This window comes from Mus caroli, chromosome 11 (assembly GCF_900094665.2).
Source record: "Mus caroli chromosome 11, CAROLI_EIJ_v1.1, whole genome shotgun sequence".
In the NCBI taxonomy this organism is placed as follows: Eukaryota; Metazoa; Chordata; class Mammalia; order Rodentia; family Muridae; genus Mus; species Mus caroli.
The window spans coordinates 115930362-115955939 of record NC_034580.1 but is presented as its reverse complement, the minus strand read 5'-3'; the positions used below and the strand labels follow the sequence as shown (position 1 = coordinate 115955939).

General features: G+C 53.2%; 1 protein-coding gene across 4 annotated transcripts in view; it reads left to right on the top strand.

Moving 5' to 3' along the window:
• Positions 1 to 3638: 3638 nt before the first annotated feature.
• The window catches only part of Aatk (apoptosis associated tyrosine kinase), a 39672-nt gene continuing 17732 nt past the window's right edge, over positions 3639 to 25578 (top strand). The window contains exon 1 of one of the 4 annotated variants that reach the window (XM_021176575.1): positions 3639 to 3915. In XM_021176575.1, the coding sequence (XP_021032234.1) occupies positions 3834 to 3915 (82 nt within the window). In that variant the 5' untranslated portion in view covers positions 3639 to 3833. Of the gene's footprint in view, positions 4199 to 25578 lie in introns of all 4 variants that reach the window. The other 3 variants (XM_021176576.1, XM_029483925.1, XM_029483926.1) reach the window with 3 other exon arrangements.

Sequence of the window (25578 nt, the reverse complement as noted above, 5' to 3'; positions counted from 1 at the left end):
AAAAAAAAAAAAAAAAAAAAAAAAAAAAAAAAAAAAAAAAAAAAAAAAATTGACTCTTTAAGGCACAACTACTCAATTATTAGGTTTCTACAAGCTTTATTGAGATGTCAAAAAACTGTAAGATTGGGCTGGAGAGATGGCTCAGTGGTTAAGAGCACCGACTACTCTTCCAGAGGTCCTGAGTTCAATTCCCAGCAACCACATGTTGGCTCACAATCATCTGTAATGGGATCTGATGCTCTCTTCTGGTGTGTCTGAAGATAGTTACAGTATACTCATATACATAAAATAAATAATTCTTAAACAAAAGAAAACTGTAAGATTCACCGCCACAGTGCTGGCATTTCCAAAAGTGAAGGCACCAGGATCAGATGTTCAAAGTCAAGCTCTTTTATCGAATCTTTAAAGGCACACACCTTTAATCCCAGCACTCAGGAGGCAGAGGCAGGTGATCTCTGTGAGTTCAAGGCCAGCCTGATCTACAAAGTGAGTTCAAGGCCAGCCAGGGCAACACAGAGAAACCCTGTCTTGAAACCAAGATGGGTCAGTGGGTATAGGGACTTGCTGCCTGTCATGGTGACCCAAGTCTGACCGCAGGAGCCCCCATACTAAGTGGAGAGAAGAGACTCCTAAAAGCTGTCCTTTGACCTGTACATATGACACGGATACCCGTGAGTGTATGTGTCTACACACAATAAGTAAGTGTAATCTGTAAACGTTTTGAAGTTGAGACTCAGTAGGGTTTGGTTGTGACAACCTTTGCTTGGTCAGCACTGTTTGCTGTACTCTCTGGACTCGTAGCTGTCACTTTTATGTAATTCCAGATTTTTTTTTTTTAAAGATTTATTTATTATATGTAAGTACACTGTAGCTATACTTCAGACATTCCAGAAGAGGGCGCCAGATCTCATTACGGATGGTTGTAAGCCACCATGTGGTTGCTGGGATTTGAACTCTGGACCTTCGGAAGAGCAGTCGGGTGCTCTTACCCACTGAGCCATCTCACCAGCCCCCAGATTTTTTTTTTTTAAATCACCTCCACAATAAGCCTTGTGGTCACCCAGGACTTCCCTTCCCCAGGGATTCCAGCAATCCCCATCTGTGGCTGGTCTCTGTGGACTAGGCTGCTCTGGACATTCCAGTCGTGGCCTCTGCGGCCTCCCGCCTGGCCTCTGCACTGAGTAGCCTGTTTTTGTGGTTTATCCCCATTCCTTGCAGCACGTGTGTCCGTGTTTCAATTCTGCCTGTGCCTTCCTCTCTCCCATGAGCTTCCCTGCCAGGACATTTCTGCCTTCCTCTCCTCCATAAGCATGCCCCCCCCCGCCCCCAGGCCATGCCCTCTAGGTCAGCTGCTCCCAGGGACGGTCCCTATGCACCCCATGACTCCTTGCATGGAGCAGGACTGTAGAATGTCCTTCTTTTATTATTTTTTTTTAAAGATTTATTTATTTATTATATGTAAATACACTGTAGCTGTCTTCAGACACACCAGAAGAGGGCATCAGATCTCGTTACGGATGGTTGTGAGCCACCATGTAGTTGCTGGGATTTGAACTCCGGACCTTTGGAAGAGCAGTCGAGTGCTCTTACCCACTGAGCCATCTCACCAGCCCTAGAATGTCCTTCAACATCAGCTGCCAATGCCTCTGTGACACTACTGTAGTCCCTAAGGCTTCTGGCCACAACCAACAGGTGCGTGGCCCTTACCCAACCAAACCCCCATCAGATACAGCCTTTGTACATTAACTGAGGAGTCTCAGAACCTTGTTTCAACCCTGGTCAGGGAACAGGGGAGAGCCAAACACTAAGGGTCCTCCTACCTAGAGGTGACTGCTGCCCTTGCCTGACATGGGAAGAAGTTGTTCTTCTTTGGGTCAGGCCTGTCTTGATCACCCTTTCCATAGGGTTCCAAGAGAACACCTAGTCAGCCATGAGCTCAAGACCAACCCAAAAGCCCACCTGCCCTCCAGGTGAGCAGTTTTGGGTCACTCTGCTGACAACATGAACAGAGATGGCTACCCCCAAACTTCACAAGGAACATGTCAGAAAAATCAGGGCAGCTCTGATACCTCTGACCCTGCTGACTCTGACCACTCTACTCTAGTCACTGCTGACCCTCTACCCAGACACTCCCTCTCCCCCAGTCTTGGGGCCCTCCTGCCAACAGGGCCCCTCCGACTAGCACAATCCCTTTGCTCTCCCAACTTTGGACCCCAAAGGGCTCTGTAACCAGGCCAAGAATGAATGAATAGTAGTATAGCTGGTTGTCCAGGACCCCAGAGCTGCAGGTGACAACCTCTCTTCGTGCCTCGCCTACATGCCGCCAGGCCTGCAGCTTCGTAGCAACACTGCAAGATGGCGCTGCGGCGGGAGGAGGAGGGGCGCGGGGCACGGCGTCGGTGCCCGGCGCCGCCGCCTGCTCCAAGCGCCCCGGCTGTTCTGCGCTGATGGGGCCAGCCTTTTGTCGCATCGTGGCACAGCTGCAGGCGGTCAGTGCAAAAACAGCACCCCAACCGGTGTAAGCGTGTCCCGACAAGCCACCCCCAAACCTGCGAGTAACCCTGTAACCATGAGTGCCTGGATCCCCCACCTATTATTTCCTTCCACCATCCGCTACTCAGCAGGACCCCAGCTCTGCACCTCCATGGACACTCCCGTCTGTAACCTCCCCTGCGACCCTTGCCCTCCGTGACAACCACCACGACGTCAGTGACCTCTTGAGATGCCCACAGTCTCAAATCAGCTTCCAGTCTCAGTCGCTCTCCCATCTACGGCTTGACCCCTCATCGTCATCTCAGCCTCCCCCGACCTTAGACCTCTCCTCTATCACCGTAACCTGTCCGGGTGCCCCTGGCCTTTGTCACCCGCATCCATCGACTCCTTTTTCCAAAACCTCCACCCACTTAGGAGCAGACTTCTTTGGAGCCCCAAAGCCTGGATGACCCCACTGTCTCCATCTCAACACTCTGTGTCCCTCCTCCCTGTCCAGTCCAATCTCTTTCCCAGTAGCTGGTAGCCGGTAGCCGAGGCCTGCATACCCTTTCCCTCAGCCCACACCCTTAGTATGCCAAGACCTGCGTGTCCCTTCTCTGCTGTGTCTCCGCTCAGTGCTCCTCAGCTCCCATAGAATCAGCCTCTGTGCCCTCTCCCCAGCCTGCATCCTTTAGTGTCCCACAGCCTGTACCCTTCCTTCTGCCTAGGTCCCCTACCTTTCCCCAGTCTCCATGCCTCCCAGGCTTCGGCCCCCTCCGTATCATCTATGGACTCCTACCTCCCCTCCGTGCCCTCAGACTTCATCCTGCCCCCGCCACCGTAGTCCCAGCTTCCGTGCCCCCTCCCCATCTCTTAGTGTCCCACGACCTACGTGATCCTCCCCTGCCTCTGTCCCCTCTCCGTGTCCCCAGCCTCCGCGCTGCCCAACCTCTGGGCCCCTCAGTTTTCATCTCCCCTTATTTCATAGCCCACCCCCGTACCTCCGTGACCCCTCTCCTTCCCTCATTGTCCCACGAACTGCGTGCCCCTCCCCTGCTTTGTCCCAGAAAGTAACCCCCAGCCCCCATCTCCATCCCCCCCCGCTCCGTCCCCCCCCCACCTCGCGCGCGCTCCCGCGTGTTTTCGGACTGCACCAGCCAGAGCCCCGCGGCGCCGCGGCGGCGGGCGGAGGCGCCTAGTCTGTCGCCGCCCCCACTGGTGCCCGCGCTGCGGCGGTGGCTGGGGGCGCTAGGAGCGGGGGGCCGTGCGCTCCGCACCTGCGGAGGCCGCTGGACGATGATGCCGGAACGCCGGCCCAGGCCGCCGGCGTTCTGAGCTTAAGCGCAGCGCCCGCCCCGGGGATGCCCATCGCGCTGCTGGCCCTGGCCATGTCGTCGTCCTTCTTCAACCCCAGCTTTGCCTTCAGCTCCCACTTCGACCCGGGTGAGTCCGCGCGGCGCCCTCGGAGGCGGCCTTGCGGCTGCGACTGCCCCCCCACCTGTCTCCCCACCGCCGACATGATGCTGCTGGAGCCACGGTTTCCCATTTTGCCTGGAAATTAACCCTTTCTCCGCCCTGAGTCCCCGCAGAAGAACAGGGACCGGCGAGGACCCACTACAGGTCTCCGGAGGTGGGCAGGCCTTGGGGCCAGACCCTGTACAGCCGGCCCCTTCAGCGCTGGCTGGCAGCATCAGCCCCTGCCTCTTTGGATGCCTCCCTGGCACAGGTAACTGGGACAAGAGGGCCTGTGTTGGCCCCAGGTGTCCCGGAGAGAGGTTGCCAGGACTCAGGGCCCTGGGGAGGTGAGGGGTGTTCTGCAAGGCAGGGCAGGAGCCCAGGCCCGCTGTGGAAGCTTGCTCATCCATGTTCTGGCGTGGAAGGCTCCTTCCTAACCCTGGTGCTGTTTTCTGCAAATCCCTGTCCAGGCAGCATGCCCCTCTCCCTCGGTAGTCTGTGGTGGGTGTGGGGACCGATGAGGACCCTAGCATGAGCCCACCTGAGGTCCCATTCTAGAGAGGTGGTGCTGACTGCACAGGACCTGGGGTCGGGCATCTTGCTCCACCTGGCTAGTGGACACCAGGGTAATGTGTTTACCACAACTGCATGGCCACGGTGGACAGCTGTGGTGGGCAGAGGGGGCCAGGGCAGCTGTTTCTAATCCTGATTCTGTTTGCTTAGCCTGGGAGGGAGGGGAATGAACCTGTGCCCAGGAGGAGCCTGGAGTCCCACCCACACGTCCCTGGAGCTTTGGCTTTGGCTGCACAGCCCAAACAAAGCCGGGCTCACATACGATGACTCTCCTGGGTCTCCCTCCTGGAGTGGGGCCAGAATGTGCAGTGATGCACAGAGTCCCCTGGGCAGGGCTGGATCTGAAGGCATTTGCTCCCAGGGAGGGGAGCCGATGGAGCTGTCTACCTGGTATAGGGCTATAAGTGTCCTTTGCTCAGAAATGACTTCCTGGGTGAGCCAAGGGGCTTGGAGGTCACCATTTCACCATGCAACCAAAGGCACAGAACTGAGGGGCTGTGTCAGTGACCCCTTAAACCCAGGGCGGGAGTAGAGGTGGTGTTGAGAAACCACCCAAGGCCCAGACTACCTTTAGGGACAGATATCCAAGGGCAGCATCGCCGTCTCAGGATGTCCCCCATGGCAAGCCTCACCTGGCCCTTGGTCCTTCCAGTGGGCAGCTACTCCTGACTGCAGACAGGTGGCCTTGGAGCTGTTGGGGTTGGGGTGGGGCCTAAGCTGACCACAGTAGGGAGGAATCTATGTGCCCTCCCACCTGCCTCTGCTGGGCCCAGACCTGCCTTGGTGGCCTATCACCCTTTGCTCCTCCAGGGTATCCAGGACAGGAGTGCCCTTCCCCCACATCAGAGAAACAGCAGGGTTCTGCAGCTCTTGCGATTTTTTGCGCAGTAGATCAGTGTAATTACAGTGTGCTGCTTTAATGATCTAAGGGGGAAAAGTGTTGTAAGCAAGAGGACTTCTCTTGAGAGCTGTACGCCTGTGGATATTGTGTCCCTCCTGTCCTGATAGTCCACCCATGGGTGTGGATGATGGTGATGAAGTTGAGGACCTCAGTGGGGTGACAAATCCTGGCCCCGTGGGTGCTGCAGAGGAAATATGGGGTTCACTGTCTTCCCACTAAATCTATGCTTAAAGCCTACTATCTCCCCACCACCACCAGAGTTCCTGTGTCTGTCTTTGCTTTGCCTCTGTTTCCCAATCTGTAAAATGGGATGGTGATGCCTATGGCTAGGTCTGGGTTGGAGGAGATGCCTGATGAACTATTTGTTGGGGTGAGGAGGTGTGACGGAACTGGTGCCTGAGGCCTCTGCACCCACAGAGGGGGAGTGGCTCTTTTTCATGCTCACAATACAGAGAGATGGTCTATCTGGGCTGTTGGAGCCACCAGAACTCAAAGGAGGTCTCATGTTCACAATGGCTGAGGAGCATGTCTGTGGGCTCCCAGTGCCCCCCAACAGGGTGCTGAAGCTGAACATAATCATGGGGTGTCATGTGCTGGCCAGACAAGCACCCAGAAGGGTTGGCCACCTGTAAAGTCTGACTCTTGGCTCCCTGGCATCCAGGGTGTAGATGATCAGGACAGATTTCTTGGCAAGCTTGGCCCGGTGGCCTCTTTGCTCTGTGGTCTTGGGCCACTCTTCCAGCCTCTTGGGGATCACTCTGCAGGTAGGCAGAACATGGAAGACAAAAATGATGGAAGTCTTCATGGAGGGCAAGGGCGGCTGGGAGGAGAAGGAGCCGATGACCACGTAGTCATCTCGCACCCATGCAGGGGGATGATCTTATTTCTCACTCTCCACACCAGCGTGCCAGGTGCTGAGATGGGCAGGCCTCAGTCAGGACGCTATGGTTGCTGGAGCCTGGTACCGTCCCTGGTGCCAGCAGCAGCGGTGAAGGGGGTGCTTTATTAGGGTTTCCTGTACTCCCAGCATGCCTTGGGGCTACCCTGCATGCCAGGGCTCTGGGAGATGCCCCCACCCCCATTTGCTCACCTCCCGATGTCTGGCCCTCTCTGGTCCTTAGCTTCCTTATCTGTAAGGTAGCCATGTGGTGGTGTGGACACTGAGCACAGGCAAACAACAAGCAAGGCTAGTCAAGATGGCCTCTGCCTGGGTCTAGCCTGAGGCCTGTGGGCTGTGGAGCTGGCGTCCGTTTGCAGAAGCTCAGAGAACACATGGTGGTCCCACTCAGTCGTTCGGCATAGCCCATATACCCCGCACTGTGCCTTGGTATCTCCAGACTTCCTGCTTACATCCTGGTCTTTGCACAAGTCTTCACCCCATGTTGGGCTCCTAAGGAAGAGCCCGCTGTGCCTTCCTGGAATGGTTGTTCCCTTGGTGTCCGCATGTGGCAGGGTACAGAGCTGGCATTGCTGGGATTGTGGTGATTGTGGCAGAAGAGGCTTGGTCTGAGTGGCACATGGAGCTTGGTTCGAAGGGGGCCCTGGAAATGGACCAGGGAGTCCCCAGGAGTCCTGGTCTCTGGCTCACAGATAAACTTGGACTATGAAAAGTTGTGTCCACTGAGTGACACGACACCCTGATCCTCAGTGGACCTGGTTGAAGGAACAAGCTCACTGGGCCTTCATAGCAGCTGGACCTAGAATGCAGGCACTGCCCCTGGCTTGTCACCCGGCCCTATGGGCCCAGTGACAGGAAGGTCAGAGCCTACCTCAGTATGACCTCGTCTCGGTGAATCACTAGAGCCTCTAGGTTACAGGTGACCAGGCTGAGAGGTGACTGGACAAGGGCCTGGCTGGCAGTGGCCATATACAGGCTGCTCCTCTGAGAGCTGGTACAGGAGGAGTGCCAGAAGGTTTGCTCACCCCAACACCGCAGCCATATACCCACAGGTATGCAGGGCTCTGTACATGCGTGGCACATGCAGACACGGATGTGAAAAAGCTGCAAACACACATCTCCCAAATGGCAGATGAGACAGGGTTATTCAGGCTAGTATGTCTATGTCCAAGTGCACCTGCACGCACACACACGCACACACACACACACATACATACACACACATACATACATACATACACACACATACATATACACACATACATACACACATACATACACACATACACACATACACACATATACATACACACACATACATACGCACACACATACATACGCACACACACATACACACATACATACACACATACATACACATACATACATACACACATACATACACACACATACATACAAACACACACATACACACATACACACACATACACACACATACACACACATACACACACATACACACACATACATACACACACATACACACATACATACACACATACATATGCACACACACATACACACACATACACACACACATACGCACACACATACACACACATACACACATACATACACACACATACACACACATACACACATACATACACATACACACACATACATACACACACATACACACACACTTTGTGGGCACGTACAGGGTACAGGCACCTCTGTGGGCATTCTTGTGGGTGTGAGAACCCTTCTCCCGGGAAACCTCTCTAGGACACGGGGTTCTTTGCTGAGCCCCACTGTTCCATCTCAAGGATGGAACATCTGCATGTTTGTGCTCCCTTGAGAGGTATCACCGGCTCCATGTCCACCCAGCACCTCAGGGTGGGGTCTTGTTTAGAAAGAAGGTCTACAAAGACAATTTGTAAAGGTGAGATCATACTGAGGCAGGGTAAACCCTAAGTCCTATGGCAGACGTCCTGCTATGACACAGAAATGGGAGGAGACGGGGCGGGGTGCAGGGGAGAGGAAGTGGAGACTGGAGCGGAGACCGTGAGCAGAAGCCTGTCTAGACCCCACGCTGGAAGAGCTAATAAGACCTCTCCCCGGGCCTCACTGAGCCTGCTTGCTGCTGGGCCAGGAAGGAACCATTCTCACAGAAGCCACCAGTTTAGGGATCTCTGCCCAGAGCACCTCAGAAAAATAGTGCAGTTTCCCTCAGGCCTAGGGACCGAGGCAGGAGCTGCAAATCTGTAGCTCGCCTTGTGTCTGTGTGTACATGGTGGGTCCCGATGAGTAATGTCCTTGCTGTCTCTGGCACCTGTCCTGCACTCTTGGAGCACTTCCTGAGGGCAGGCTGTGCCCAGCCCTCCACCAGACCCTCCTCCTGGCACTGTTACCACCTGCTTTTCTCCCATGGCTCTTGAGACAGGGACTAGGGTCAACTGGAGAGAGCCTGATGCAGAATGATCAGGGGACCCTCTCTTATTGTCTTGTTCCCAGGTAGGATGGAGAGAGTCGGTTGAGAGCCTTGTCTATGGTAGAGAGACTCCTGTGCTATCCCTGACCCTTGTCATGTGATAATCTAGGTCATAATGCCTGTTGGGGCTTTGATTTCAGACCCCTGTAGGCTGGGCCCTGCCTGGCTGTCACAGAGGAACCAGTAGAATTGGGACCAATGTCTGTGGCCTACCCCACCCCCAGCTCAGGAAGCCGGCAGAGGAAATGAGGGCAGTGGCCGAAGCCAGAGCCAGTTCCCAGGCTGATAGTCTGGGTGGATGGTGGTTGCCTGAGGACTGTCACAGGAGGCAGAGTCACGTGGCATCCCCCATCTACTTCCGTCAGGGCCAGGGCTAGGGTCAGGGGGCTGGGACATGAGGGTGGGGTGGGGTTGGGAGTTCTCTAGAAGGCCACTCTGGGTGGAGCAAAGCTGGAGTCTCATAGGAGCAGCGTCCAGAGCCGGTATGTGGGTATTCTGGGAGGACGCTGCCTACTCTGCCCTGCCAGCCCAGGGTGGGGGAGCACACAATACTTACCAGATCTCCGATCCAACCAGGACCCTACCTCAAGCCCTGGCAGTTCCTAGAGTGGGGTGGGCCTCTGCAGTAGGTGGGCTGGGCAGCCAGGGTCACCTGTCCCAGGTGAGGTGAAGCAGGTGCCTCTCACAATAGTGACAGTCATACCTTCCCCTTCTCTATACCATCACCCCAAGATTTGCATGAGTCACCACCTTCTTGCTAAGCGACAGAATCCAGCACTACTCACACACCTCCGTCTCTGGGGAGGTCCCTCTGTCGCTGGCTTATTGACTTGAGCACATGGCATCAGGGACCCTTGACCAGCTGGCCTTGGGCTCCTTGTAGGGACCACCTACCTGCCCTGTGAGCCCAATGGGATGGGAGCCAGGATCCCAGACTGGGCTCTGGAGGAGGCCAACCTGCGCTCAGAGACTGAGCTTTGAGGCCCGCCGGGCATCTGGACACTGTGCTGCAAGGTGGAGATAGGGTCCATCATGGCTCTGGCTTCCCACTGTACCCCATTTTCTAAGATTCTCCCCCACTCTCTGTGCTGCTTAGGAGGGAACCTAGTAATGGTGTGTACCAGTCAGGTACTCAGAGCTGAGTGGCTGGCTCTGAATTTGCCAATAACTTTCAACAGGGTGCGAGGCGGCACCCTTAACACCACACCCAGCTGCTCTTGCAGCTCCTGACTTACTCTGAGTGGCTGCAAGGTCCCCTGCGTAGGCTGACCTAAGCAAGAAGGGTGTAGTCAGCTCTCGAGGATATGTTTTCTGGGGACATGGAGCTATCTGTGGGGCACACTGTGGGACTTGAGCCCCCAACTACTTTAAGTGGCGCACATATGCTTAGGTGTCCCTGAGGCTCTGTGGCTTCATGTCAGTGGGACACACCTATGTGACCATACTCCAGGCCCTGGCAGCCCCCTTGTCCCACAGAGCCACCTATGGCTGCCTCAGGCCTCTGCAGGATATGGTGTGTCGCCCACACCTTAGGAACAGAACGTCAGAGGCGTCCGCTCTGGGGGCAGGCACTGGCTTCTGTCCAGCTTTAGCTGTCTGTCTGTCATGGTGATGCTCCTATGAGTGTTTCCGAAAAGCACCGCCCACTTTCCTCCCTCCCTCTTCCCCCCTTCCTTCCCTTCCTAGCATGCTCTGCCGGCAACTCCTAGCTCCTCCCTTCCCTTTACTGAGACACAATTTGCATATTATACATTCATCTCTGAGAGCATAGAATTCATGGCTTTTAGTATTTTTAGAGTTGTGAGGTCTTCACTATATAGTCCCTTTTTGGAACATTTTGTCTTGTTAATAATCACCCACACCAACTAGCCATGACTCCTGTCACCCTGCTGTCCCTGTCCCGTTGATCATTCCTGTCATAACAACCTGTCCCACGTCATGTCTCCTGGTCTCCTTGGTCAGTCTCTGCTGAACACATACTGCAGGGGTTGTCCTAGACACTGTTGTGTGGCTTCCCCTGATCTATAGAAGGTGTCGTCTCAGGAGTGTGGTGCCCTGGGCAATGAGGGCCTCTGTGAGGCTGCCTGGCTGAGTGGGTTCTGCAAAAACCCTTTTCTTGATTGCTCTGGGGACACATCTGTAGGTTCGGTTTGTCCTCCTCAGTTGTGTGTGTGAGAATGCTTGCATTCTTGTTCTGTCTGTGACCACAGTGCTGTGCAAGGCAGGGTGGACACCTCTGCCCAGCATGAAGGCCAGGGTGGGAGTGTTTGCCCCTGGCACCGGCACACTTGCCCTCTTTCCTCCAGTGAGCACGTTGGCCACTCAATTAGCCACTTCCTGGGCACCGCTGGGTGCAGGCCATTGTGTATTCTGAGCTGCCTGGAATCCTTTTGGCATTCACTAGTCATGGCTGAGAGGCACTTCCTGGCTGACTTGTGAGAGTAGATGGCAGGAAGGGACACTCCGTGATTGCCCTCAGGCCTGTCCTGCCCACACAGGCCTGCCCAGCCCACAGAGCTGCCTCATTCTCTATCCAGAGGACCCTGTTACCAAGAGTGGGACTGTGGCAGCTGCCCAGGAGCCGGAACTGCTCTTTTATCTTCCCTTACAAAGTCCTGTCTAAACATAGCCAAAGCCAGTGTGTTCTGTGCGCTTCTCAGTCTAGTTGAGGACCTGTGAGGTTCTTGCTTGGCCAGCTACAGTTTAGGCTGGGCATCTCATGTGTGAGAGTTGGGGTTCCAAGATGATCAAAAAATTCAGGCCAAGGGGTGTGTGTCAGGAGGCCGCAGCAAAAGGGGACAGTGTGCCTGGAGCAGGGAGCAACTTGGGGATGGAGCTATCAGGACAAGCTCTGACTTTGTCATTCCTATAAGTCACCTGAGCTGGCTGGGTGTGGGGTTCTCAGATGGGGCACGCTGAAGAACCACTCCATCCTCGGACCAGCCTGGGGTGGGGGAGCTGTGATGCTAGAGAAAGGGGTGAGGGGCTTGGAGGTCAGACTTGGCTGTAGTTTTGCTATGTGTCAGTGGAGGTGGGGGTCACCTGTGAGTGCCATGCTGTGGAACTCCCTTCTGTTCCCAGTGCCCTTGGTGGACTTGATTTCAAGGTGCCCTCTGGAGGATCCAGGAAGGCAAGGTTTGGAGTCTTGCAGAAGAATCCTTGGCAGCCCTGTTGGGGGTCCCTGCAAGAGTAGAGGGGTGGCGCTGACCCCTAGTGACCCCTAGTGCCTTAGGATGAGAGTTCACAGGTGAACACTCCATATGAAAGGTGTTGGGGGCCAGAGTGTGCATGCTCACGTGAGCATACCTGTGTGTCTGTGAGAGTGTGTACAGGTGAGCCACAGCTACTGTGTCTATAGGTGTGAGTGAGTGTGTAATGTGTGTGCATGTATTTGAGCATTTGACAGGGATGGGGAGATGAGTGTTCGAGCAGCTGTTGGGTACATGTGTTTATGTGCATATGTGCACAGGTGTGTATGTGCATCTGAACACAAGTGTAAAGATGTGACTCCCAGAATCCCTTGGGACCACCACCTAGGACCTTCCCAGAACCCCTCTGCTCTCCTTGTTCCTGCCTGCTCTCTTTTGTTTTGTTTTGTTTTATTTTGTTTTTTTGAGACAGGGTTTCTCTGTATAGCCCTGGCTGTCCTGGAACTCACTTTGTAGACCAGGCTGGCCTCGAACTCAGAAATCCGCCTGCCTCTGCCTCCCAAGTGCTGGGATTAAAGGCATGCGCCACCACCGCCCGGCTTCCCGTCTGCTCTCTTAGGCTTCTGGGTGCAGATGGCCATTTTATTTCCATGTTTACCCAGATGACAGAGGGGCACCAATGACCTGCCCTCCTGGAGCTGATCCAGGGTCTGAAAATAATGAACCAGGTCAAGCATTTTGTAGTTTTTTTCATGTACCCACCTGCCAACCAGCTGTCCCTATAACCTTGCCAAGCTGGATCTGCTTCCTTCAGTGCCTCCCCCCACCCTAACACCAGGCAGGACAGTGGGAGGCCTGCGTGGAGCCCCTGGTGGACAGCAGGTCTGTCTGCAGCACAGTAGTCTCCAGGCAGGTCAGTGCCTGAGTATCCTTGGGGTCGTTTGCAGCTCATTTAGTTGCAGCTACTTTGTATCCACTGGGCACAGTGCTCTGTCGGAGGGGAGTGATTCTGTAACTCAAGCTCCCCACCCGACATCCTTAACGATGCCCAGAATCCCATGCAGCAGCAGTACCTGCCTTGCCTGCTGGGGCTGAGAGGCTGGGGAGGCTGGGAAGGAACTGGTGGATAGTGCTGCCTTTTTCTTTACTTTTTCTTTTTTAAAATAATTCTTTATTTTACATTTATGAGCATGCTGTAGCTGTCTTCAGACACACCAGGAGAGGGCATTGGATCCCATTACAGATGATTGTGAGCCACCATGTGGTTGCTGAGAAATGAACTTGGGACCTCTGGAAGAGCAGTCGGTGCTCGTAACTGCTGAGCCATCTCTCCAGCCCCCAGGATCTGTGGTCTTTGAGGGCACAGTCTTCTCCCACAGTGCCCTCTCACAATGCCATCTTACCTCCTGGGGGGACTGATACACCTTGCTACATCTGACTCAGTTTGGCCCCTACTGGTTGGTGGTCAGGGCTAGAGGAGAGTCTAGAACAGTCCGTGAGGCTGTGAAAACCTCTGTGTGCACCTTTGCTCTGGGCATGGGGTGTCCCGTGGACAGGACCTGAATCCTGGGAGACCAAGAGAATGGAAACGAGGAACCTAACAGCTAGCTCTGTGAGACAGCACAGTGGTGCCAGTGGCCTAGGCTCAGGCTGCTGAACTGGCTTCTGTGTCCCCACCTGAGGAACTATGTCCCATCTGGGGGCAAAACTTGCCTCCTCCTCCCTTCTCTGTCTAGGACCCCTGAGCTCCATTATAGCACCAGCAGGAACCGGGAAGGGGCTTCTGGGACAGACACTGTGCCCTGGTTCTGATCCTTGGCACCTGGGCTGCCTGCTGTCCAGGCCTCCTGGCTCCATCTGCACCTGGTTTGTCTGTTTGTCTCTCCAGCTTCCTGCTTTTGGGGGCTTTCCCTTTGCATCATAAGAGTCAGGGGTCCTCAGGTGCATGGAGCTCCTGTGTTCCACCTCCAGGACAGAGTCTAGCTGCATTGGCAATATCAGAGATGCTCTGTCCTTGGAACCCACAGTGGTACTGACACAGCCCCTGAGATCCCAGGTCAGGGATGACTGTCACACCTCTGGGGACTCCAGAGCCACATCTGTGTAAATGTGGCCTTTGTTCCAGGACTGTGTGGCTTCTGTGTGTGGACATTGAAGAACAAGGCTTGGGGGCAGGGCTTCCTGGAACAGGGCAGGAAGGAGGTCTGGGAAGGAGCATAGACCCAATGGGGATATTGGGGGTAGGGCAGAGCTTGCTGTAAGAGCCCCTAGCCTAGGTGGACACCCAAGTATTAAACTGCTCTCTGCAAAGAGCACCCACACCAGGGAGGGCTAGGAAGCAACTCACTGCCTCTGAGCGAGCCGACCATTCAGGTAGTATGCCACTGCTTCTGTCTGGTTCTAAAACATCTTTCCCATCCCAGAAGGACCCCGCTGCTACTCTGGCCCCCGATAACTGTAAACCCATGTATGTCTGAAGGTCTGCTGCCTTTCACATTGGGGAATCTCATGGACTCCACTGAGGTAGCATCACACCGGGTGGAGCATCTGGAGGCTCCGAGCGGTGTTTCATCTTCGTCTCTCAACTCCTCGATAGTCTTTAGCTGTCTTCAGAGGCCAGGTGGCTCATCCTGCTCTTCAGACAGTCTGACTTCATCTTCTGCAGGACAGGGGACACTGAGGCCATGAGGCTCCAGGAATGAGGTCTCCCCCACTCGTTTATTTCCCTTTTAGCCTTTGTTCCTGTGAGTTTTCATGGGCGTTTGAATGCGGGTGTGTGTGAGTATAGATGAGCGTGAGAGTCCACATGAGTGTCCAAATAGCATCAGTGTGTGCGTGAGCAAGTGTGCAGAGACTAGTGAATGCATAAGTGCATGCAGTTGGAGCGTGCACATGTAGCTGTGTGTGCTGAGTGCACTTATGTGCGTCCTTGTGAGTAGACATGATTGTAAGTGGGTATCTGAGTGTGCATAGGTGTGCCCCAGTGTGGGCTAATGAGTGTGAATGAATGCGAAGGTGCTGCATGAGTGTTCTCAGTGTGTGCCTGCACACTTGTGGGCTCACAAGTGTGTGTATAATACACGGGTGTATGTGACTATGTGTGTGTGCATGAGAGGATGCATGTCTGTTGTCTTAGTGAGGGTTTACTGCTGTGAACAGACACCATGACCAAGGCAAGTCTTACAAGGACAACATTTAATTGTTGGCTTACAGTTCAGAGGTTCAGTCCATTATCATCAAGGCTTAACATGGCAACATCCAGGCAGGCATGGTGCAGGCAGAGTTGAGAGTTTTACATCTTCCTCTGAAGGCTGCTAGTGGAAGACTGACTTCTAGGCAGCTAGGTCGAGGGTCTTAAGTGCACACCCACAGTGACACACCTACTCCAACAAACAAGGTCACACCTATTCCAACAGGGCCACACCTTCTCATAGTGACACTCCCTGGACCGAGCGTATACAAACCCTAGCACCTGTGTTTGCTCCCACCCTGGCCTGCACTGGCACTCTCTCACCCACTGTGCCCTACTCTGCCCTCTAAGACACTGCCAATGTCCTAGAGCCTCCATGTAGCCTTTGTGGGCTTCGTATCTGGTGGTCTTAGCCCTATCACTTGCTGGCAGAAGTCCCTGGGATAGGTTCTCCAGGTTCTGGGCCCAAGGAAAGGCCTGTGCAGGGCAGGAGTCTATGGATCCCAAAGTGGAGCCAGCTTTACTCTCGGCCAATGGCAGCTCAGCTGAGGCACCTGCACCCGGGTATTGAGTGCAGCAGGGGTGGGGTGGGCAGAGGGCTGCTTGGAGACCCTAAGGTGGGGGTTGGATGTTATTCTTGGGTTCTTTACAGAAGAGACTGACAGCATTAGGGCTGCGGGGTTGGAATAACTTACACACCCCCTGATTCCAAGTGGCTTGCACTCAGCTGCCAATGTGAAACCTGAGGAATGAAGCCGCCAGTTTTCTGCCGTTGTCCATCTCTGGGATGCTTCCTCATTTTCTGTTTCCGGTTCTTGTGGTTGGTAGTTACACAGCCCCACATCCTGTCCCGTGCTTCATGTTGCAAGGTGCAGTTGATCCAGATGAAGATGTGTGTTCACAGAGTAGAGCTGGATGAGTTTTGGCTTCCTCCCATCCCTTTTTTCTCCTCATCTTCACTCCTCTCCTCCCTCTCCTTTTCTCCCTCCCACCCCCTCCTTCTTCCTCTCCCTCCCCCTCCTCCTCTCCCTTCTTCTTCCCCTCCTCCCCTTCTCCTCCCCTTCCCTTTCCCCTCCTCCCCTTCCTCCTCTCCTTCCTCCTCTCCCTCCTCCTTGCTCCTCCCCTTCCTCCTCTCCCTCCTCCTTCCTCCCCTTCCTCCACCCCTCCTTCCTTCTTTTTCTCCTCCCTCTCCTCTCCCTCCTCCCCCTCCTCCTCTGGCTCCTCCCCTCCCCTCCCCCTTCTTGTGTCTGGGTTGAGTCAGGCCTCCCCTATGCTCTCTACCACTGACCTGCACCAGCATCTCTGGTTTGTGTTAGGCAGAGCCTTGCTATGCAGCGGCTTAGCCTTAAAACTTTTGTCCCCCTGCCTGCCCCTGCTTCCCAAGTTCGAGGATTGCAGATGCGAACCACCACATCCTGCTTTTACATCTTCTGCTGTAGCCACTCCAGTTATTTGACTGTGCACATGTTTGTATGTTCATGTGTGTGTACACACGTGTGTGGAGGCCAGAGACTAATGTGGAGTGTCTTCCACAGTCATTCTCAGCTCAGTTTCCAGTGTGTGTGATTAGGCTGTCTGGCAAGCAGACCTCAGGCAGCCTCCTGCCTCTGCCTTTCCAGTGCAGGGATAACAGGAGTGTTTTCATTTAAAAAAAAAAAATCAAGCATACTTAAAGAGAATCAGATCCAGCCGGGCGTGGTGGCACACGCCTTTAATCCCAGCACTTGGGAGGCAGAGACAGTCGGATTTCTGAGTTCGAGGCCAGCTGGCCAGCCTGGTCTACAAAGTGAGCTCCAGGACAGCCAGAGCTATAAAGAGAAACCCTGTCTCGAAAAAACCAAAAAAAAAAAAAAAAAAAAGAGAGAATCAGATCCAATTTTTGCTTCTGTGGTTTTTAGTTAGACGTTTAACATTCTGTCTTCCCTGAGGAAGCTGGGCTAAGGCGCAGCTCATTTGTCTAGCAGTTGGTGAGTTTGTGTGAGGCCCTGGGTTCGTCCTCAGTGCTGCTGAACACCCATACCTTGCCCCCAGCATTCCCTCTTTTCTGTGATCCACTTAGACACTCTGTGTGGTCCAGGCACAGGAGGTTTCCGTAGCCAATGCTGCAGCAAGGGCTGGCCTCTCTGCTTTAGGCCTGACTGGCTATTCCCCATTTGATCCTCTTGAATGGGAGCCTGTGTCATGTGACAGGACAATCTCCCCATCTTACACCCTTCCTTTTTAAGGGGTACAGATGCGTGTGACTGACTACCTCTGTAGTCTCCCTTAGGGGACATTCTGACCTCAGTCCTCCTGTCTCCACAGCCCGCAGACTGCAGCTGCGCTTCATGGGGAGAGTTCAAGGGTCACCCCATGAGCCCTGAGGGTGACCATATGGGCACCCTCTTTCTGAGTGCTGACCACAGGACCCCCTTAGCTCCAGCTCCTGTTTATTCCTTTCCTTATCTTGGGGTACTTAGAGGAATACTTTAGGGTGTAGTCCAGGCTGAGTCTATGTGCAGGCCCAGTTACCAAGGCTGCACAAGGCAAAAAGGAGGGTTATCCCTGCATCACTGATGAGGGTCCTCAGCCTGTATCACTGATGAGGGTCCTCAGCCATTACTTGAGGGTGTTCTATGCCCCTGGAGGGGATGGATATGCCAATCACTGGAAGTGAGCTTGTGTGACAAAAAGGGATACAAAGGGAACCTTGTATCACTAGCGGGGAGTCTTCTGTTACTTGAAGAGTGTCTCACCTCACTGGAAGGGAGACTTGGTTACTGGAGAAGGGCCTGACATCATGGGAAGACAATCTGGAGTCACTGCAGGGGTGCTTTGTACCAGCCTCATGTCACTGGAGTGACACCTTGCAACAGTACAGATGAGAACGCCATCACTGTGGGGACTTTTGTGTCACTGGAGAAGACAGACCTTTGTTACTGAAGGGGTATCTTACGTCATGGGAAGCGGTGCTTCATCTCATGTGGGTGGGGTGGTAGTCTTGTGTCACTGGATAGGTTCCACGGATGTCAGAAACCACTTCCAAGGGACCCCAGGGCTCTGAGGTGCTTTCCGTTTCTGGTGGTCCCCTGGCACCTGCCTTGGCATGAGGGTAGAGGGGGCTGGAGGAGGCATGCTCTGACTTCCCACTCTAGGTGTACTCTGGTATAGGGAAGAGCAGCTCAATCTGTGCCCCCGCTCGAGGCTCACACTCACCCTGATGCACATGGGCGTGCCCGATGACCCAAAGCCTCTGCAGACCCTGAAGGTCAAGGGCCAGAAAGCTGAGACTCCAATAGTGAAAGACTTACCTTTCTGCAGAGGCTACGACCATACTAGCCTCCCCTCTCTGGTCCCTAACTGGCAGAGTTTAATGTGCAGGTTGCCTTCCACAGTCCTGGGGAAAGGAGTGGATGTGAATTCTCCACAGAGAATTCTCTGATACAAAGAACAGCCACGGTGGACCTGGTCCTAGGGAGAAATCAGGCAGAGCTCAATGATGAGACACCCCTGGATGGAGGTCCCAGGGGATGTGCCTGTGTCTGGGTGGGTGGCCGGATTCTTCAGCTCTGTATTCCTGTCATCGGCATGTTATAAACATCTGTGAGGCTGCTTGTGCCAGGAGCTCAGTATAAACAGGCAAAGTTCACAGACAGGCTGCACAGACGGTGGATGGGTAGCCAGGTCCCCAACTCTAAGCAGCTGGCCCGTGCATATCTGCTAATCCTTCACGCAGCACTGAGGAGACAGAGGTCACAGAGCCCTGGAGGAAGTCACTCCGTGCACAGCCCCTTGTTTTCTTGGGGGGGGGGGCTCCTGATTTAGGCTCCAAGTCAAGCCCCTCCCCTCACTGCTTGGGGCTTCACTGAAGAGGGGAGGGGGAGGGGTAGGCTCCCTCAGCAGATTTGCTGCAGGGCCCAGGGGGACCAACAGAAGCCTTGGCCTCAGGTAAGGCAGAAGGGCTTTCAGTGTGGGAGACTGAGGTACAGGTCAGGCCCAGGTGATGTTGAAGGGTGACATGTTGAAGGGTGACATGTTTTCATTGCTCAGAGGAAGGTGGGGGGCAGCTCTGGTAACAAGAGGTCCTCCCCTCAGGACAGGAAGGCGGAGCTTAAGTCCCCATGGTGGGAAGTAGCTGACCCTATGTATTTTGGGCCCCAGCAACCAACCTTGGTCCCACCAGCTTGGACCCTTTCCAGCTTGGCAGTTTCCTGGCTGGTGGACTCCGGGTAGAATCACACTTGCTAGAGTTGACTTATCCCATCCTGTAGAAGGCAGGTGGGTATCCATCTGCCCTCTGACCAGGGACCTCTCTGTCACCTATGAAAAGATGTGGAGAACCCAGCAGCCAAACAGCTGGTTAGGTTTTTTTTTTTGTTGTTGTTGTTTTAAAAGAATTATTTATTTAATGTATATGAGTACACTGTAGTTGCCTTCACACACACCAGAAGAGGGCATCAGATCTCAATACAGATAGATGGCTGTGAGCCACCATGTGGTTGCTGGGAATTGAACTCAGGACCTCTGGAAGAGCAGTCAGTGCTCTCAACCGCTGAGCGGTCTCTCCAGCCCCCAAACAGCCTTCTGTATACTTTTCTTCAGGGGACCCTGGAACAGATGGAAGGAGACAACCACAGTGGCCAGGGGCCCTGAGGCACAGGAGGCTTCTTGAAGGGGACAAAGTTTCCTATAGTTAAAATGTGCCCTAAACACCGTCCCCTGGAGCCGTGAATGGTGTCACTGGGCTGACTGAGCAACTAGCACCAGCCAGCAACCCCTGGCCTTGTGCAGGTCTGGGAGCACTGCCTCTCCCCAGGGCCTCAGAGGAGCCTATCAGAGAAGGGACTGTGTTCTGGGAGCCAGCTGCCACTCTGTGGGGTCTCTGGCTTTCCTTTCTGTTTTGAAGGCTGTGTCTGGGAACAGTGTCCAGGGAGTTTGGTGACAGGGTCATAGAATGGGGGATCCTGGAGACATCAGGTCTGACAGAAAGGTTACATAGAGGAGCAGGTGACCACACAGGTGGTCTGAAGCCTGGCACGACTGGGACCCAGAACAGAGTCACCTCCCAGCAGCCTAGGCTGGTTGTGAGGATGCTGGGGGAACGACTGCACCCCAAGCTCGTGTCCTCGACCTTTGCCCTCCAGCAGGCCACCTCCCTGGTGTGCCCATGTATTAGCTGCTGGGGTTGTGCCCAGCCTGAGGTGGCCTCCTGGTTCCTCCACACCCTTGCCAAGGAGTTGGGAGTCTCTGGACTCCACTCAGCCGTTACTGTAAAATGCCCAGGGATCGCCATCTGGTGGTAGAAGTGGGTCATCTGCGGTGACCTAATTTGGGTATGTGCTATGAAGAGACCTGGGTGGCCTGTTGGCCCCCTGATATTCTGGACTCTGGGCTAGTCAAAATGTGGAGACGTGGGTTTGGACAGGGACTCACAGGTTGGAACAGGACTGTGTTGGGTAGAGCTGTATAGCCAGGACCAGATCAAAGCCACGTTCACTTTTGGGGGGTTCTGACTACACTACAGGTGCTTGCCTGTCCTTTCTCCCCAGCCTCCGCCCTTCTTCATTCCTCTTGCACCTCAGCTGGCCCCTTGTTTCCAGACAGTGGCTGAGTGCAGGATGAGCCTGAGGGCTTGAGGGGTGTGTCTGGCCCAGCTAATAAGCATGTGACCTGAGAGGCACACTTCTGTCCAGAACCTTCCAGGCAGCAACAGAGTGTTTGCCTAGCATTCAAACAGAAGGGAAGGGGGTGGGAGAGGCCCAGACCATGCTCACATCAGCACTGGCTGCCGGCCAGCCAGACCCGTCATACTGTGAGTGTTGCTGGAAGCTCTAGTCCAATCAGGGCCTGGTGAATCTGCCCTGCTGCCAAGGTTGGTCTGCCTGTTTACGGGTACCTTCTCCTACCCATGTGGCCTGTCCTGTGTCACCTGGGAGGCAAAGAGGATCTGAGGAATGTGCTCACCTCTGAGGCTTCCCTCCCCTGAGAAGGGCCACATGTTTATTTTCAATGGCTTCCCTGACAACTGGGGTCAAAAGGTTAAGGTCAAACCCATTAGTTGACATCAAAGGGTCAAAGGCCACCACCCCTGGAGCTATGGGAAGATCTACCAATATCTACAAAGTCTCCTTGGCCAGGCCAAGCAGGTGACACAGCTGCAAGCCAGAGGGAGGAGCAGGTGGGCAGCCTTGGAGTCACTCTGCCAATCCCACCAAACCTGGGCCTCCTGAGACACAAAGGCAGTCATTACCCAAACACGGTTCAATTTCCGGAACATCTCAGCATCTGGGGGTCGGGGGTAACATGAGTAGCTAAGAGATCCCGGGCAGGTGGCACACATCTTTGATCCCAACACTCGGGAGGCAGAGGCAGAGAGGCAGGCGATCTCTGAGTTTGAGGCCAGCCTGGTCTACAGAGTGGGTTCCAGGACAGCAAAAGCTACATAGAGAAACGCTGTCTTTGGAAAACAAACAAAGCCAACCAATCAACAGCAATAAGAATAGAGAGGAGAGGGCTGGCTGACACCGCACAGTGGAGGGGATCGCCCAGCTCCCATCGGACAGGCCTCAGTGGTACAGGAGTGGCACCAACATGGCTGCCCCTAGGAGCTGAGTGATGTGGAGTTTGGAGCTTGTAGTGGATCTGGGTGCTCGCAAACAAGACTGATGACAGAAATCTTAACGAAAGTGTTTTTGGACACCCACCCCATGGTAAGGTCCCACTCCTATGCAAATGTGGCTTTGTGTAATGATTCCTGACCACATCCCCCAGCCAAGTCCTGAGAGGGAGCGTGGGAGATGGACGGCCAGGGTGGGGGCGCCTGTGAAGTGGGCCTCTCAAGGCAACAACTATCGTAGGACTGGGTAGGAGGCACTAATGACCTCAGCGGAGCCAAGGCCTCAGTGTGGTTGATGTTTAAAGCGCTTCCTAAGACACAGGGAGAACTGGGAAGGCATGCACACACTTTCTGTTTTATTCAGTGTGACGGGTTTGGAACGGGAGGTCAGCTTGATGGTGGGCAGGGCCGTCCTGGCTGGGCGTGGTTTCCTGTCTGTGCTCCTGAGCCCGGGTGGAATTGCAGGCCGCCCACTGCAGAGACTTAGATTTGTAAGGCCTGCTTATATAGTGATGCTTCCAACCCAAACTGAGGCCCTGTGGCTCTCAGTGTCTAGAGACGGGATGGCGCCTGGTACTCGGTGTTGTGACTTGTGTGAGCCACAGCACAGCATCTCCTGCCTTTCACCTCTACCCTTTCCTACAGAGCTTTGGCCCCTGGCCCATGGCTTTTCCATCTCCATAACTACCCATGTCAGCTAAAGATGTTGGGCCTGGCTCTCTCCGTGTTAGTGCCAGGGAATGTCTGGGGGCCGGGCCAACCCCGAATCATATCTGAGGTGCTGCACGGTCCTCTTATGCGTCTAGCTCTCCCTTCCCTTTCCATTTATTTATTTATTTTGGTTTTTTGAGACAGAGTTAAGACCAGGCTGTAGATCTGCCTGCCTCTGTCTCTCGAGCTCTGGGATTAAAAGCTGCCTGGTCTAGCTTTTTCTTTCCTTTTCTTTTCCTTCCTCTCTCTCTCTCTCTCTCTCTCTCTCAACCTCTCTCTCTCTTTCATATATATATATATATATATATATATATATATATATATATGTGTGTGTGTGTGTGTGTGTGTGTGTGTGTGTGTGTATCACACACACACACAGTGTAGCTGTCTTCAGACACACCAGAAGAGGGCATCGGATCCCATCACATCACAGATGGTTGTGAGCCACCATGTGGTTGCTGGGAATTGAGCTCAGGACCTCTGGAAGAGCAGTCAGTGCTCTTAACCTCTGAGCCATCTCTCCTTTCATTGACCAATCACTTTGCATGATCTCTATGGTTCCTAGGCCTCAGTGGCACTTAGTTGGGACCCAGGCTGGAGCCAGTTTGGGTAACTTCTGTGTTTGCGGGTTGTGGTTGGCTCTAGCCAGTCTGGGAGGAGGGTCCCTGGGGCTCCCCTGGTGCAGGAGGGCTTCAGAAACCCAGGTACACATGCAGATTTGAGAGTTTAAGAGCATTCCTGGCTGTGTGGTTCTGGCCAGTCCAGTTGGCTGTCTCTTCCTGCCCATTCACCATCAGGGACTTGGGCACTGACTAACAGACAGGCCTGCTGGGTCTCTGTGACTGCTCCGGCCAGCAGAGGAAGGATCTGCAGGAGGCAAGAAGGAAGTTCAGTTCAAGATGAATAAGCATCTGATGTCGGTTCAAAGTTCTGGAGTCTGATGCCAAATAGTTGATTATAGGCCTATGTAAGCACAGCACAAATTTGGTGAAAGATTTTTCTGGTAATAATTAACTCAAGCCATGTGCACAATATAGCTAAAGGTTTGACTTCATTGAACTTCTTTATATACTCCATGTGACATCTCCCATAAAGATGGGGTCTATAGTTTGGCTACACATGACACCTTTCATAAAGACAGGCTCTATAGATTGACAAGCTTATAACAGGAGTCTGGGGGAGGCTCCAGTGTAGTCTCTGCCACACAGTACAAAGGGCACTAGGCTATTCACCATGTCTGCTCCCAGCTTTCCGGGAGGTTAACAGGTTAAGCACCCGCTTCTTTGAAGGAACAAGACTGTGTGTTCAACATTCCTGACTCCTCTAGTGCTTCTCTGTGAGCACAGAACCTCCACGCCTCCCACGCGCTTCTCTCCTTTTCAGTTCTTAAAGAGAAAATTGTGGTTGTAATAGAGGCCAAGGCTGAATGCATTGCCTGCATGGCCAGTTATACCAATACAGGCAACCATAACAGAATTATCAGAATAGCTTACAGAGGACCAAGGGAAAGGGAAAGCCAGCTTCGCCATGATGGCCACTCAGAGGTCACCCGAGAGACTTTATCTTTTTATTGATGAGAGAAACCTGACACGGTTAGCAGCACAGGCTGGGAGGTTGTTGATCACCACACCGTGCTTGAACAACACATAATCTACAGTAGCTCTGTCTTGCAGAAATGCGGCTCTTAAGCTTCTCATCTCTTGACTAACTTTTGCTAATGTTTTTGCTGTAATATTACTAATTACTGATATGTTGCTAGTATTAGTAATTAGTGAATATTAATAATTAGTAATTAATGAACTATTACTTATTAATTACCAATAATCGCTGTGATTTTGCTAATCATACAGGCCCTATCTGAAACCTCTCTTTGTATTCTAGTAGTCACTCTTGTGACTGGTAATAAAAAGAGACTAAAAATAATCTCTAGCTTGGCAAAACAGCATCACAAAACATCACACTGTCAAAACGTCACACTGTGTGCTGCCATGGCTGTGCCTCTTATTCCTCATGACAAAAAGCTTTTGGATTCTGCGTTGACAAGCTGAGAGCTAACGTGAGCTCAGATAATGTAACAGCGTCATTTTTAGGTCAGTGATATTGTGTCCTTGCTGCCTCCCTAAGTTACTGGCTTATTCCTCCACCTGGGACATCTCCTCTTGATGGGTTTGCTGTTGTCGTTGTCGTCGGATACCTCCTTTATCTGGCCGTCTTCAGGATGCTGTCCTGGTCGGACGCATCAGAGTGGGTGCCATCTGGGACTGCGTTTATATTTGGAAACACATAAGTGTAGCCTCACCATGACGTTAGAAGAGCATCAGACTCTTTCCATCGATTGGTTTCTAGATCTTTCCATTAACATACACGTTAGGTTGTGTCTCTTTAGGGCAAAATACCTTGGGGCAATAGAAGAATTGTTCTTTAGGGGGAAAAAGTTTAAAGTTAGCTTGACTGAGTGTAGCACAGCAGGTGGGGACTTAGGTGGGTGTATAGACCCCTCTTTATTTTTATATTTTTTCACTAACCTATTTATTTATTCACCTTACATCCCGATCACAGCTGCCCTCCCTTCTCTCCTCCCACCCCTTCTCCTTTTTAATCTTTAAAATTTGCTGTTTAAGTGTTTGATAGTGTCATTCCACAATTGCTTGACCCAGTCCCATGGGCTGTCAGGGATATTAGTGACAGCAAGGACATATTATTCCAGAAATTGCAAAATTCCTCAAGTGGTTTGCTCATATAAGTAGGACCATTATCAGCTTTTAGTTGTATTGGGAGCCCTAGAAAGGAAATGCATAAGGTGTTATTTGACAATGGTATTTTCGGTGAGCCCACAGAACCCCATGTCATGCCCGGGACCCTGCTCTTCAGCTGACAAGTTAGGGACAGGTACTGTGCACACCTGTAGAGCACACATCTCTCCACACCTGACCACAAAGAAGGCCTCAGTCACAGACAGCCCTCATTCCAGATATCAAGCTGATGTGCGAACCACCCATGACTAATTATGCACTAGAAGCTTGGAATATTGTGTAATATAAGCCTCCCATAGAAAGCAGGCTCTTGCCGGGTAATGGTGGCACATGCCTTTAATCCCAGCACTCGGGAGGCAGAGGCAGGCAGATTTCTGAGTTCGAGGCCAGCCTGGTCTACAAAGTGAGTGCCAGGACAGCCAGGGC